The sequence below is a fragment of the Spinacia oleracea genome, chromosome 6, assembly GCF_020520425.1.
Source record: "Spinacia oleracea cultivar Varoflay chromosome 6, BTI_SOV_V1, whole genome shotgun sequence".
Taxonomy (NCBI): domain Eukaryota; kingdom Viridiplantae; phylum Streptophyta; class Magnoliopsida; order Caryophyllales; family Amaranthaceae; genus Spinacia; species Spinacia oleracea.
In genome coordinates, this window is record NC_079492.1 from 40066723 (window position 1) to 40083356 (window position 16634).

At 35.6% G+C, this 16634-nt stretch overlaps 1 protein-coding gene across 1 annotated transcript; it reads left to right on the forward strand.

Annotated features, from left to right (window-relative positions):
• The first annotated feature begins 3105 nt into the window (after positions 1–3105).
• On the forward strand, positions 3106–6646 carry LOC110804873 (uncharacterized). The gene is made up of 5 exons (XM_022010471.2): positions 3106–4825; positions 4922–5144; positions 5235–5486; positions 5596–5887; positions 6152–6646. The coding sequence occupies exons 1-5, from the start codon at positions 3106–3108 to the stop codon at positions 6644–6646; spliced, it is 2982 nt and encodes a 993-aa protein (XP_021866163.2).
• The last annotated feature ends 9988 nt before the right edge of the window (positions 6647–16634 follow it).

A 16634-nucleotide genomic window follows, 5' to 3' on the forward strand; every position in this document is an offset into this window, starting at 1 on the left:
AGGTACTTTGCTGTGTTTTCTTTTCTCCATCGATGGAATCCATTCAGTTTGATGTTATTTGACATGTAGAATCACGTGAATTATGTAAAATGCGAGAATGAACGTGAAATTGCTTGATGATTGAATGTGTTAATCTGTTGCCTATTACTTTCTATTATTGATGATTAGTTTTTTTTTTTGGTACTGTATAACTGTGGTATATAAGTTGTTGTTTTGAGATGATGTGTTGGTGCTGCTGCTATCTCGTTCTTAAATTAATTGATCTATGCTTGAGTAGTTTCTTCTTGGTTTTTCTTCTTGATCTGAATTTTTTTTCTCCTCCTTGTTCTTATCATAATTCAACGTGTCACAGTGGAAAATCGCGTCAGGTGCTGATAATTCGAAGGGATTTACGTACAGCTCAATTGTGTGCTGAAATTTCTGAGGTATTTATTGCACGTGTTCTATTTTCTCAATCGCATCCATTCCCTGCAATACTTATTGATATTTTTAATTTGATGTATCTAACATTAGAATGCTGTGAATTATGCAAAACGGGATTTCAAACATTATTACTCATGGAATTGCTTCATTTTATTTAATGGTGTTGTGGATTATTTGTTGGTGTTGTGGATTTTGTTTGGCCAAACATTCAGCAAAAGGAATAGAGTCAGGAAAGGATTATTCATAGTTTAGCAAAAGGATTTTATTTGATTCTATTTGTTGCTTGATTTTATTGGTTCAGGAAAGGATTATTTGATTTTATTTGTTGCTTGATTTTATTTGTTGTAAGAATTACACCAAACATTCAGCAAAAGGAATAGAGTCAGGAAAGGATTATTCATAGTTCCTTGTAAACGCATACCCGACATTATCTTAATCTCCATCTTCCTAAATAGTAAATATACACCCACCTGAAATTGACTACTCTTTTCGTAATATAAACATTCTTTTACCACTCATTTGTACATAATCTTGGATTTTCAGCATACAGACTGGTACAATCATCTTTATGGATAAATTGCAAATGCTTATAAATGATTGCCTACTTTTATTTTGTTAGATAGTAAACTTAAGTTAAACAATAATTCTGTAATTATAATAACACTTGTGCTAGCGAAGGTTCCATTCAATTGCCCAGATATGCTGAAGTTTCTTTGATTCTTTCACTTCAAAATCTAACCTACATTAGACAACTGGAGTATTCAATATTTACCTGGTATTCTGAGGATGTTGCTGATGCCATAGCCTTTGTTAAGATAAGGAAGGTTATAGGTACCCATTTGCTTGTCCAATGTTTGCAGCATTTTGATCTTCAATTTCCACCGTTGCCGTTTCCAATTCTTCAGCGTCCATTGACTCCGATGAATCTGTTTGAGAACCAAGACCTTAAGATACAGGGTTGACCGTCTGAGATGGAACCCAAGGGATCACAGCCTTGCATTCATTCTCCTAATTTAGCTTCTATAGATCCACCAGACTTTAGATTGTCGCCCCAAAAAGCTTCATTTGTAAAGAAATTTGAGTTAACATCTCAGTATTCTGTTGTATGCATTACATTCATTGAACAAAGTAGAAAGGGTAAAAGGAACAAAAAATAAGCTCATGAGACTAGCAGAACCATAAGTAAATATTAGATGACCAGCTAACAACCTCAAACTATGTAAGAAGCAAAGGCATCAAAGGGCAGTGTATGAGGCCTTTGGCTACTCAAAGGTGATCTTGTCATGCTATCAGTATAAGTTGGTGGATCACAATATTTCTACAATCACGATGGTAGTTGCTAACAGAATACTAAACGTGAGATAGTAGCTGGAATCAAGCTAGGACTTAGTCATGAGTCCACACTATCTTCAACAGTTTGGGCCTTCGCCATGTTGCCTTTTTTTTTGTTATACGAAGTATATTGAACTCTAATTAGGGAAAGAAGTTGTTCTGCGGAAACTGGGAACATTATTGATGAATTTCTTCAGAAGAGAAGAAATTTTAGAATCTGTATCCTCCATGAAGTTCCTAGATCTTTTGTGTCTCTGGCCTTCTCCAGGAGTCCTGGACCATAACTGCATGAAATAATGGGCCTATCTGTGTTGTCTTTAGTCTTTCTTTTGTACCCACGGCTGCCAATGGAAGTAGGTTGCTGAAAACTTACTGCTTTATTAACCATATTTGAAACATTCCAACTTTTTCTTTTATGCTCCCACTATCTTTTTGAAAATTTTCTGTTTGTTATTCACTGCTTGTCCACCGACAGTAGGATCCTTAGAATTGTTTTTCCATTCCCTGTATAAGTTTGGTTATAGCATTAGAATGTATGTTTCTTCTACTTGATCAATCTTGAACTGTGAAGCTCATTTTCTTTTTCAGGGGGGAATAGTCCTCCTAATAAGAAAGAAAACTTAGTGGGTATGCATAGGGCACGCACGCTTTTGTCTATGTGGGTATCACTAACAAAAGAAGGAGAGAGAAAAATATCACTTTGAGTTATTTTACTTATTTCGTTTCTCTTCCACTATGATAAGAAAGTGAAGGAACTTACAAAAAGCAAGCTTCCCTTCCATCTTCCTGACAAGTTTGGCATGCCTCATTACTTCAGCTTGCCTCATCATCTTTTTTGCCTGATGATCATCAAGCCTCTCCCCCTACTTAGTATTTTCATCCATAGTTTCAGAAAGTGTACCAGCAGCTCTATAATGTTCTCTACTTCCAGCAGAAGGTATAAATGAGCCAGAGGATCTTGTTCGTGCCTGCTCCTCTTCATCCTGTAGGTCCTTTACCAATTTCTCCCTTTCTAGTAAAACTTTAGTTACATCTGATGATAAAAAGTCCTTGCCCCTAAAAAATACTAGGAAGTCCTTGTTTATAAGAGAGATTACTACACCAAGCAAACCAACTAAGTAAGCAACACTACTAAAAGTGTTTATAAGAGAGGTTACTAAAAGTGTTCATAGGAAATAGCCTTTTGTTATTATCTGGAAGTCTGAAAAAATATGTAAAAACCTGTGAATTCTTTCCTTTTATTGCGAGCTTACTAACTTCCAACAATATAATCCGGTTGAAAAGGTATTTGTTTTCCCTACAAGGGTCCTTTTATATTATGTCTGTTTTTTTTTACTTTTTTTTGTAGACATGGATACTAGTTGGATTGACTTACGAAAAGGGGATGCCGGTTATTATAATGGTTGCATGGAATTTTTAGAGGTTGCGAAGGACACTCTTTTAGAGGGAATTACTCGATGCCCATGTAATAAATGCAAGTTAAATAAACTATATCCCTTAGAAGAGGTAGGAGGACACATTTTATTTAACGGTTTTTATAAGAACTATAGACAATGGATTTTCCATTGTAAAGATGAAGAGAGTAATACCTTAGAGATCCATAGTGATCAAGCAAAGGTAGTAGGTCGAGATGATATGGATGGGTTACTAGGAGCAGCTTTCACGGTTGACAATAGTGCACAAACCACCAACGAACCCCAAGACCCATCATTAAGTGAAGAAATTTTTGAAGATGAAGATTTGTATAACATGCATGAAGAGTTAAATTTTGATTGTGAGGAAGATGATGAATTTCCACCAAACAACACCAATGAAGAAGAAGCGAAGTATAAACGACTAAGGGAAACTTCTGATGAGGGTTTATATGAGGGGTATACAACTTTCTCAAAGTTGTCGTTTCTGTTGCACTTGTTTCACCTCAAGTGTATGCTCCATTGGTCTGCCACATCATTTAATAAGTTTCTTGAACCTCTATTAAACCCATTTTCTAATATGAAGGAGTTTCCTTCGTCGTATTATGAAGGCATGAAGATAATGAAGGATTTGGGTTTGGGTTACGAGAAAATCCATGCATGTCCAAATGATTGCATGTTATATTGGGGCGATATTGCAGAAAAAAGTGAGTGTCATATCTGTCACACATCAAGGTGGAAAAATGTGAAAGAAAATGAGGGCGAGATAAGTGAGAATTTTAAAGAAACAGGTAAGAAGGGCGTTCCAGCTAAAGTAATGCGGTATTTTCCTCTCATCCCTAGACTAAAGAGGCTTTACATGTCTTCTAAAACAACAGAGGACATGAGATGGCATTTTGACCGCAAGGATGAAAAGATCATAAGTCACCCAGCAGATAGTGAAGCTTGGAAAAAATTTGATCAAAGATATGAGGAATTCGCCAAAGACCCTCGTAGTGTTAGATTGGGTCTAGAAAGTGATGGTTTTAATCCATATCGTTTGATGAATACTAGTTACAGTACATGGGCAGTGATCCTGATTCCTTATAATTTGCCACCATGGCTTTGTATGAAGTCAACGTCATTCATTTTGTCTTTGATCATTCCTGGTAAGTTTGGTCCTGGTATGTATATTGATGTGTATTTGCGACCACTAATCCATGAGTTTAAATTGTTGTGGGAAGGTGTAGATGCCTTTGATGATCATAGTGGAAAAAGTTTTAAAATGCGAGCAGCGTTACACTCCACTATAAATGACTTTCCGGCATATGCTATGTTGTCCGGTTGGAGTACGAGAGGTTATAAAGCGTGCCCTTCTTGTGTTGATTCTGGTTGTGCGTATAGTTTCGGTGGTAAAATTTTCTACCCTAGAGCTCAAAAATGGTTACCAATTGATCATCCTTATCGTTCTCAAGCAAACGTATTCGATGGGAAAGAGGAATATGGTCTTGCTCTGGTTCCCCCAAGCGGGACAGAAGTTTTGAAGCAACAAGAAAAAGTTAAGTATGTTTATGGAAAGTCAAAAAGTGTTCCTAAAAGAAGAGGGAGACAAGAGGATGATGAAATTGACGACGATGATGATGATGAACAAGATGATGTCGTTCTGTGGAAAAAGAAAAGTATACTTTTTGAATTAGAATATTGAGAACATAATCCTCTTAGACATAATCTAGATGTTATGCACATTGAGAAGAATGTATGTGACAATTTCCTAGGAACACTTTTAGGTATGGAGAAGAGTAAAGATGATAATAATGCTAGACTAGCCCTTAAAGCGCGGAACATAAAATCTCATCTTTGGCCCGAATCTCATCCAAATCGTGTTAAGGACTATTTGCCTCCGGCTGCATACACCGTGTCTAAAGAAGAGAAAGAACGATTTTTGAATGTCCTACAAAATCTTAAAGTTTCTGATGGATATGGATCTAATTTGCAAAGGTGTGTGAATTTGAAGCAGCGTTAACATATTAATCTGAAAAGCCACGACAATCATGTCCTCATGCAGGATATCCTTCTTGTTGCTTTAAGAGCATCAAATGCCACAAAAGTAACTTATTTGCTTGATGAATTGTCGGAATTTTTCAAGAAGATATTTTCAACTACTATTGAAAGAAGTGAATTAGATACCATTCAGTCGAGGCTTGTATTGACTATTTGTAAGATGGAGAAAGAGTTTTTGCCAATATTTTTCACAATCATGGTGCATCTACTAATTCATTTAGTGGATGAGGTCAAACTCGGTGGACCTGTTCATTATAGGTGGATGTATGCCATTGAGAGGTCAATATCTTAAACTTCAATATCTTTTTAATAATTTTTAAATAAGAATACATCAAAAAATTCTTGTCTTATTCTTTCACGTTCACAATCTTCTTCATTATATTTCAAGGTACTTGGCCTTTTTGAAAACTCGTGTAAGTAATAAAGCGCAACCAGAAGGATCCATAACAGAAGGGTATATTTTATGGGAGACAATTGCATTTTGTTCGAGATATCTAGAAAGTGTTGAGACCATATTCAACAGACCGAAGAGGAAAGAAGATGGTTTTCCAAACATCAATAACTATTTATACTACTCTGGTGGTCGTGTAGTTGGGATGAAAGAAAATGTCCGTCTTGATGACAATAGTTTAAAGCAAGCACATCGCTATGTTTTGCTTCATTCAGATGAGACGAAACCGGTGCTTGAGTAAGTACCTTTATGAATGATTTTCTTGAGCGTATTAATACTTACAATGTTAATAACTCAATTTTCTCAATCCCTAAAGTGCCTTCATACAACAAAAACTACAAGAGAATCAAGTCGGAGGAGGTCAAGAAAATCAGTGGATAATCGATGAATTTCCCGATTGGTTGCATAACCAGGTTATATGCTTCAAAATCTGGAGTTTCCTTATTCATTTTATATATCAATCTGAGTTTAACTTAGTATTTTGGAAATATAGGCCAATAACCTAGATGATAGCACGAAAGAAGGAAAATTGAGAAAAGCCTTGGCAGGTGGTTTAAGAAATCGCGGGAAAAGGAAGAAGAGCGTTATTATCAATGGCTATAAATTTGACACGGTGGATCGTGAGCGATCTCGAAAGACTCAACATTCTGGAATTATGGTAGAAGCTGACGGCCAAGAGTATTATGGAAAACTTAAAGAAATATTAGAATTTGATTATTATTGTTCTTTCAAGGTTCTAATGTTCCGATGTGATTGGGTTGATATACGAAGGGGTTTCAAAACATACCCGAGTGGCAGAGTTCGTGTTAATTTCTCGAAGTTGATGCACACTGGTCAAAATTTGAAAGATGATCCATTTATTTTCTCTTCTCAAGCGAAACAAGTTTTTTACATTGAGGATGAGATACAAAACGGATGGTTTCATGTTATTAAGACTAAGCCTAGGGACTTGTTTGATATACCCGACGATGATGATGATGATGAGTAGCTTCTAGGATAAAAGTGTTTTGTTTTTATGGAATTCTTTATCAAAGTTTATGCGTATTAGAAAATAATGATTTTGAATGATTTCTAGCCTTTTTAGCTGAGTTACATAGTTTTTGATTTGTAATTTTTAAGGATGTTGGAATTACCAAGTTATGATCAGTTATATATAGTTCAGTTGTGTTACTCTAATTTTCTGTCAGCTCTTATAAAAGTTCAGTCAGTCAGTTGTTGCTTGTTACTTTATTTGTCAGTCAGTTTTTAAAAGTTCAGTTAGTCAGTCAGTCAGTTTTTAAAAGTTCAGTTAGTTAGTCAGTCAGTTTTTAAAAGTTCAATTAGTCAGTCGTCATTCTATCGACTCATGGTTATACTCAGTGTAGTCGCTCTTAACACTGAAAAGGCGAAGATGTTGCTGAATAATTCGTCTGTTGTCACTGAGCCTTATCATATATGGCCTTCTTTTACCAGTGATCAATGGTTGAAGGTTGAAGTTGGTATGAAGAATATTATTGTTCTGAAAATGCAAAGAAGAACCACTTTAATGTTAACAACACCTCTGCAGCCTCGAAACAATCTGGGATTCGCAATATCCCTCTCGGGGCAGCGCGCTGACAGATTAGCGTTTAATTATCTTTAAGTTGATTAGAGTTTTGTTAATTAGTTTCTTGGTGCTCAAGTTTAGGCATGTATTTATACTTTTTCTTATGTTTAATGAGAATAACTTAGAGTTTCTCTGTAATTGTACAAGAAGTTACCCCAATAATTAATAATAAGTCAGTTTTCTTGCCATCTTTACCGAAGCATTAGCCGGCTAGTTCATTATCTTTTCCCATCTTCCGTGTACGTGAAAATCTCAAACCGAGTTTAATGAGAATTGTTTCTTGTTTGCTTGTATTAATCGCGTCTAAGTTATTGGTAGCAGTTGTGTGTCAAAAGGAAGTCATAGGGTAGTACGTAGTTCACTTGGTTGAGGTCGCTTGAATTTGCTATTTTTTCATTAATTTGACTAAATTAAAGTAGCATAATTGTACGTATATTAGGAACAAAAACTTTGTTAGCTCAAGAAATATAGGAAATATTTGTATACTTCTAAAGTTATGCATATATCGTTAATTTTACACGAGCTAGCCATCGACCTATAGTTGTTTTGAGGTTAATTCTTGATATATGAATCTATTCATTGTAAAACAAGACTTGCCATATGTTCTGAATTTCTTGTAACTTGTATACCATAAGTGAACCAATTTGTAGTAGAATAAGAGAAACATAGTCATAACTCATAAGTCATAACCCCCAAGCAAAAGTTCAATTAGTTAGTCAGTGAGTTTTTAAAAGTCAGTTTTTAAAAGTCAATTGTTGCTTGTTACTCTATTTGTCACTCAGTTTTTAAAAGTTCAGTTAGTTAGTCAGTCAGTTTTTAAAAGTTCAGTTAGTTTTTTTTTTTTTTTTGGTGAAAACAGCATGACTAGAGGAGTTTACGTTTCGGCGTTACGCCTATTACAATCCGAGAGGACTAAATTTAAACAATAACTAGGAGGAATAGCCAAATATCTAGTTACATTAACATCCAAAGAAGCATTTCTCCCCTTCCTTGCTAGAGCATCTGCCAACTTGTTCCTGTCTCGATCAATGTGGAGCAATCTAGCCTCGTGGAAAGATTGGTATAACTCCCTACATTCATTTAAAATGCCAAAGTACATATCAGTTTCAAAATCAGTTTTGTTGAACAGATCAACTGCCTTTTGGCAGTCTGTGAAGATAATGATCTTGTTGTAGTCTTCCCTTAGAGCGCACACCATTCCCTCTTTAATCCCAATGAGCTCCGCTTGTAGAGGGTTGAGTGTATAGGTTTGTTTTTGAAATCCCTGCAACCAGTTACCTGCAAAGTCCTGTAATACTCCTGCCTCACTAGTGAATCTGCGTGTTTGGTTTTTTTGTGTGACTTGTCTTGCAGTGATATATAGTACAAGATGACTTATCGCAAGAGGGTTAGATCTGCTGCTAAAACAGATGGTACACATGGTCCAGCTACCGCACATACCTCATCTTTGAGTAAAGATGCATCACAACCAACCAAAAAACATGCTACTGAACCACAATCATCTCAGGTTTCTTCTATTACTACTGCTGTCAAATTTGGGCCGTTTTCTCCACAAGGTACACTTACATCAGTGGTTGCACCTCCATGTTCGAGTACTTCAAAAAGTGCATTGCAAACCGATAACATACTTGGAGCTATATGGAAAAGGCCACCTACTTCCTTACCATCAAGTTCACTTATGGCAGCAACTAAAGATAAAGTCCTACCTAAGCTTTCATCCACGATCTCACCTGAAGTTCCGACTAGTATTCCACCTTCTAATACATCAAAATCACAAAAACACCCTTCTACTTCCTCTGGTCATGTCCCACCTCGTATCTCGCTAATATGCCACCCAATATGCCACCTATTATCCCACCTTCTACTCATATTAAACCATCCTCAAGAGCTTCTCAGAACAATCAACAACAAAACAATAATGAAGAACCAAAAGAGAACTCAACAAAATCGAAGTGCCTAAGGGTGAAGTCATATCCACATTGGCCTGTAGATATAGATTTTGATGACGAGGAGGTTTTGACCATTGGTATTAGTGCATATAGGATTGTTCAGTTGTAAAAAGTTGTCGGCCAATATAAATCAACTAGAAAGCTACTGCATAAAGCAATCTTGTGTTATGTTATGTTCTATATCTGTTCTGTTTTTCCCTTCTGTCCAACTTGTATAGTTGCTGAATATATACGTCTTCTTGTTCTCGTAATCTTATGTATAAAGTATATATGTTCACTTATTCTTTTTTTATGCAGATGCTAAGGGTAATGTTAAACTGGTGAGTGGTTCTATTCAAACAATCGACGTCTTAACTAACAAAGGCATCAAATACTATGTTGAATTCAATGACCTTTACCAACCGCTTAGGAAAGGTGGCTAAATGTTGGTCAGATTCTTTGGTAGTATTGCAAAGGTAGAGACATACTGTGCACTAGGAGAAGGGGAGTGGCCAGATATCGATGCAGATGTAAAAGCTAAGATGATAGACCAGATAAGAGTAAGTTCAAGTCTTTATTCCCGTTCCTAGAAGTTTATTTTATTTCGCCTCACGAGTGCATAGTGCTTAGTATGTTTTATTCTTTTTTGCTTCAGTCAGTTATGCATATTGCTCAGAATGTTCTATTCTTTTCGCTTCAGTCAATTTTGTATATTTCTCAGAACGTTCTATTCTTTTCACTTCAGTCAGTTTTGCATAGTACTCAGAATGTTCTATTCTTTTCACTTCAGTCAGTTTTGCATAGTGCTCAGAATGTTTCATAGGGAGAGAGGGGTGGTTCTATTCATCTATGCTTGCTCGAGGTTTCATTGGTTTTCTCTTGTGTATGATCGTGATTTGTCAGCATATCTGATTAAAATATCTCAAATGATTCATTATTTGAGATTGCTTGCTCTTGTATTTGTAAGCGGAGTCTTATGTGTGGTTTTTGCATTTGCCGACAGTAGACTTGGTAATCAGAGACACCAGGGTGGGTTCAGGTACAGTTTGCTGTTTGTGATGGATGTTTTGTGAAGGGCAAGAAGTGCACACCTTTGAAATCTGCTTGGTTGTTTCAATCCGATTGAGTGCTTGGTTGTTTCAATATGCTTGATTTACGTACATGCTTGAACGTCCTGTGGTTTAGCTGTGTGTAACGTCTTGTAGGCTGTCATCACATGAGTCATGATAATCTATTATGACAAAACCATGCTAACCTATAATACAGTGGCTCATATTTTACATAATATACAATGAACTAGGAACAAAGCAATCTGATTTTAGTAAATATGATCTATATGAAATCCTTTTTGTCTTCAAAGCATGTATTGTTTTCCTGATGTTAGTAAATGCTTTTCCTGAAGGATCGCTTTGTTATTCCTGATCATCCGGAATATAACAAACAAATCCTCCAGCGTGCCAATAAAAGTTGGAGGTAGTATAAACACTCTCTTAAGGTGACTTACTACAAACCAGATGAGAAAAACACTCGTTGAGAATTGCGATGTTGTGCCACGACATGGAATTAGCAGTGCTCAATGGAGGAAGTTGGTTAAGTGTTGGCCTTCGGATAAAGGGAAAGTAAGTACCATGTTCTTCATTGAACTTTGAGTGATGTTTTTTTTTCACAAATGACAGTGTAGTAGTTCCCAAGTATAAGTGTTTAGTTCAAGCTCAATCACAGTATCTACAGGATGGAAAATGTTTTCCTTTTCCACAAATTTAAGAGAATTTGTTTGTTTCTTGAAGGAGGGTTGACTTGTTCTTCTTTTTCCTTTATTTGACATACTAATTATGTGTTAATGCTGTGTGTGAAGTGGATTTTACCCATCTATTGTGATTTTATGGTGCAACAAAGGTGTTCTGTTTTGGTTCTTGCATCTTGATGATTGAGCTAAAGTTCAGAGTAAATTAAACATTTAACATTGGGATTAGCTAGTTTGAGAGACAAAGTATTCATAGAAATCTTAATTGGTCAAAATATCTCCTACTGAATGATATCAAACATACTCATTTTACACAACTTGGCTTTCTTCCTTGGCCTCTCCCGTCTCTCTTCTTCCATACTCTTGGCAAGTTCCTGCTTATCCTCTTGTTTTCCAGTTTTTGCACTGTATCAAAACAGAACTACATTTATAGCTTTGACAAGAAATCCAACATATTATAATTGAAGCAAATGAAGGGATAGAAAAGGCAAATTGACGAAATCATAGAATTAGATGAAACATGTAATAGTATAAGATTTCAAAGGTGATATGACCTCCTCAATTCCTCCTTCTGTATCTCTTTAAACGCTGCCACACACATGTCATCATCACCATCTTCGTATTGTGATACGCCTACAAGACAATCATAGTGTGAATTAACATTAAATTAGACATCTACTCACATTCTGAACAACTATCACAAATGTTTTCTTTTTCACTAAAATGTTAAGAGTTCAAAAAGTAAAACAGGGGGGAAACATTACCTAAGTTTCTCAAGTACAAAACTTAAATGGTTGTCATCATCAGAAAGTGGTTGTGAAGGAAATAATGCCCTTGGTCCAAGTATGCATTTAATGTTAAGTCTAATAAATGCGGTTCAGTATTAATTAACAAGTTAATAATTCAGTGAGATCAAGTGAGCTGAATGCCTAGCTAGAGGCCACTTCAGTTCAAGTGGAATTAATGATATTAATCCACAACTTACTCTTGATTGAACCCGTAGGGTCACACAAATAGTACGTAAACGGATCAAGTATTTAATGACATTAAATACTCCATCTATGGATATTCGGAACCGACGGATCTTGGTTTCAATGGAAGCTGAGATCGTCAAAGGCAAGTAAATGAATACTCCGGAAACGATGATATTGCCGGAAACGGAAATATGGATCGTATCGGAAATATAAATATTATCCAAGTCGTGGATGTTGCCGGAAACGGAAACACGGTACGTATCGGAAAATATTATCGGAAATGGAAATATTGCCGGAATCGGAAATATTGCCGGAAACGGAAATATTGCCAGAATCGGAAATATTATCGGAATCGGAAAATAATTCCGGAAACGGAAAATTTTAAATATTTGTTCGAAACGGAAATTAATTCCGGAATCGGAAATGTTAAATATTGTTCGTATCAGAAATGAATTCCGGAATCGGGAATTGAATCGGAAGCGCATTGTACGAATTAGCATCGGACGAGACTTGCTAGACGAAGGCCCAGCACGAAGCCAGGCTCGCGCCCAGCAAGTCAAGCGCCCAACACAAACGCTGCCAAAGCCTAAAATTAACAAATTAATAAATTTTCGTTTTTTTGCCCTAAAATTATGAAATTAATATGATTTATTAATTTGTCGTTATTTTAAATAAAAAATTTAAAATTTTTATGAAAATCGCTCATAAATGTTGCACGCACAAAGCAATGGACGCTACGTGTTACCTTTATGGGGTATTGTATAGTGCGGGCACGCGACGACGAGCAAGGGAGCTTGTTGCCCGTGCAGTACGAATACAGCGAGCATCAAAGCATGGCGCGCGCGCGAGGCATTTGAGCTGGCCGTTTGTGCTGTGCGATGGGTGGTGGGCAAAGGGCAAAGCATGGGCGAGCAGTCGCGTGTGGGCAGCGAGCGTGCTGCGCCACAGCGCGCACTGCCTCGCGCGAGTGAGCGATGGGTCGCGCTTTGAGCGATGCCTCGCCAGGGGCTGCTGCGATGCGATGCGGACGAGCAGGCTGCGCGCAAGCGTGGCTTGGCTTGCTGCGTTTGCGCGTGGCTGCTTCCACTCGTGCATGCCGATCGGTCAGTCGATGGGGCATGCTGCCTCGTACACTCGATGGGGCTTGGGCGCAAGCCCAAGTGCCTCGTCTTGTTACGATTGACGCATTTTAATTTTAATTTTGAATTTTAGTTCGGAAATAATTTTAATTAACTTTAAAATTAATAATTTAAATTGTTTTCTCGGATTTTAATTTTGAATATTATAATTATTATAAATTTTAATTTATACTAATTATTTTACTAAAATTAAAACCTTGAATTAATTTAATTCAAATGAAAATAAATTAAATAAATGGATTCGATTATAATTTTATATGAGCTTTAAATTTTAATTAAACTTGTATGTTTCCGGTTAGACTAGAAATACATTTTTATGTTTAAAATTAGTAAAGCATATAAAGTTATTGGTTTAAGTGGGAGCATTTTTAGTCATAAACTCTTGATTAGGTCTACAATCCTTTAAGGTTAAAACAACTTGATTAGAATTAATAAGGACTGAATAATTGGTAGATTATTAGTGCCCTTGATTAATTGCTGCAAATATTTATGTGATGCATTACAATGTGTTTTACTAACCAGCTATGTGGGCCATTCATGATAATGAATAGGTGAATGGTATATATTGTATATGTACTGTTTTGCAGGTTAATGAAAGTGACTAGTATGACCCAAATAGGATAAAAAATATGGTCTGCGTACCATTAATTTGAATGTAATATTGGTCTAAAGTACCAAATTTTATTGCTTTTAAATATGGTCTGCGTACCATCAAATAGTTGTAATTAGTTTATTTATAGCTGATCCTATTTGAAGAAAATGGCGCCTCCCATGGTGAAATTCAAGACGGAGTTTCCAATCCATTTTCAAGACGGACTTTGAAGTTGAAGCTTCAAGATGAAGTCGGGCCATACTAGATCACATTTATCTTATGCATGCTTTAAGTTATTTAATGCTCTTAAATATGTCTTAATTATGCATGAGATTATGTCTTGATTATGTTGCATGATTAAGGATTTTAGTTCACTTAAAATCTAACCAACATAGTAAGAGCCTTAAGTTCCAAACTTTAAAAATTGAGTTAAAAGGTGCCATGCCAAAATAACACTTACTTGCATAACCTTTACCTCAACCTTAGTAATAGTTTTCCGCCATAGCGAGGTGTTACTTATTGATTCTGAAGGGGTAAGGTACACAAATAATTGTGAGTACATGTTAGTTTTGGTGAAACTCAACGATATAAGTAAGGAGTCCTTTTATGTCGTGGCAAATGCGATAGGTTTACCTAATAAGTTCTTAGACGTACCTATCAACCAAGAGTAGTTTCTATACTATTAGCAAAGGCTTTGCTTACCTATAATATTTTAGAATTGAGTCTAAATACATAATGTGCTTAATTCTTCAATGATTTAAGGATCTTGGAATCATTTTATTCACACCTGTCGGAACAATAAACTCGAATAAAATGCTAATGACTTGTTTAAATTGCATGATTGCTTTAATTTCAAGTTATTACTCATGAGAAATGTTTAGAGTTTGCATGCTTCAATGTATGTTTTAATTATTGTTTATAATTAAATATCTTGAACTGCAGGAAATCCTTTTAGAAAGGTAACAGTAAATTTCCTCGATTGGTAGTGAATCCAAGAACGATTCACGGAAATGAGAGAAAATGAGCAATTTAAATGTACGTTTCTTATAGCGACTTTTATGGTTGGTTTCGAGTGTCAAAGTCGAATGGCGAACCGATTGGTGCTTGTGAATTCAAAATACAATGTAGTTTTGAGATCATAAAGCATTGAGTTTAAACGCTCAGCTTTACCAATGGTTAACAACCTAAAATCTTTTTCCATTTAATTCTCGAATGAATCTAGTCCCTAGACATTCGAATAGATCGATGCTTAGAGAACTTTAGAAGCTTCTGGTAAAATCATCTAGTTGAAACAGAATATTCAACATAAATGGTAAGAACTTTGTTGGAGTGACATTGGACATGTCTAAACAAAGTATAAAAGTCAACACTAGAGAATTCAATTCTTAAGGCTATTAGAAAGGGTACAAGAAATAGGAAAACAAAGGAACAAATGAAAGGAATTTACAATTCCGTTTCTAACTATAAGTTTATGTTTAAAGAAAAGTGACCTAGCAATCAAACTTCCTTGGTATCATATACCGCTTGACGTTCTTACTTCGGTAATAACTCAAACAATGGAAGCTAGGATACACTATTGACCTACAAGTGAGAAAATGAAGCATGGCAATGTTACATTAGTTGTAGGGTCATCTAGTTTGTTTTAAGTCCTTTCAAAGGCTGGAACTAAATGGCTATTTTGTTCCATAATCAGCATACCTAAATTTCTGCTTCAAACACAGAAAGACTCACATTCAGAAGAACCAAAACAATGCTTGTTTGTTTGTTTATTTGAATGAAATGGTCATTTACGGGTTGAGTCAATATGCTTGATTAAACCAAACAACTCTTTAACAATAAAAACTTTACTAGGTTCAAATCAATCTCTGGATTTGAGTTCCACTAATCTTTGGCATTGTTACTTAGACCATATCAACAAGTTAACATTCAAATGCTATATTTTGATGGACTTTTGAAAGTTGATTGATTTCTAGATCGATTTAAGACAAGCTAGTCTTACTTGTTGAAAGTAACAAAAATATGAACTATTGTTAGAACACCTAGACAATAGAGTTCAAAGCTAAAGAGAGATTTTATGACTTTATTATTTCACCTAAATTTTAGTGAATATTGGTTTATTTACTCAAAGTGATATAAGATTGAATCAGTTTGGCTAGTTCAAAGATTCAGAAGTATAAGAGCCGAATGGCAAGAAATCATAAAGATCTAGGTTAGATCATGACAATGATTACTTTAAGACCAAAATGATCATCAATGATTGTGTGTTATAATTTCACGATCTAGCTCCATAAGATATGGCATATCTAAGTTGGAATGATCTAAGTCAATTAGTACTTGATTCGATCAATGATGAATCATAAAGACTTTTCCTATAATTTCTAAAACAAAATGCTCAACTACAACAAAACTAAACCAAATTCATCAAAGCTATTGAAAAGTAATTTCAGAATATCTTTTCAATAATTATATATCTAAAGAGTTGCTAAACTCAGTGGGAGCTTAGTGTTTGTTATTCTACAAACTAAGGCCCATGTCTAGATATATGTTGCATTGTGATTTATTCAAATGAGACACAAGGGTATTGTTTCTACCACGAATTTTTGAAAACATAATGTTTGTTTGCTCGAAATAATGTCCTTTTGGAGATTCGTTTCCAAAATGACAAGTGGGAGAAAATATACCTCGAAAGTCTTCGAGGCGAACAACAAACATAAACGGACATTCCGGAGGCTTTTCGAAGTTCTTCAGAAAATCCGAACACTTATTCTTTAAGGACTTTAGAAGTGGCTTTAAAGAATAGACATCTCTTAGAAGACTTTACAAGTGCTTCAAGGAGAACAGAATATTCAAAAGACTTTGAAGTGTCTATTGATATTGTTTGATGTTCTATACCCAAGTAGGCATATAGTTCAAGTCGCCGAAACTATAAGATTCTTCTATTACATAGTGAAGAAACATGGAGTTCAGGTCACTGAAGCTATGCGATTCTTTTATTAGATAGTGAAGAAACCTAC

Coding starts and splice junctions, on each gene's coding strand:
- LOC110804873 (XM_022010471.2), top strand. CDS start 3,106: ATGGATACTAGTTGGATTGACTTACGAAAAGGGGATGCCGGTTATTAT. Junction 5,145..5,234: donor TATGGATCTAATTTGCAAAG/GTGTGTGAATTT, acceptor TGTTGCTTTAAG/AGCATCAAATGCCACAAAAG. Junction 5,487..5,595: donor TGGATGTATGCCATTGAGAG/GTCAATATCTTA, acceptor TTATATTTCAAG/GTACTTGGCCTTTTTGAAAA.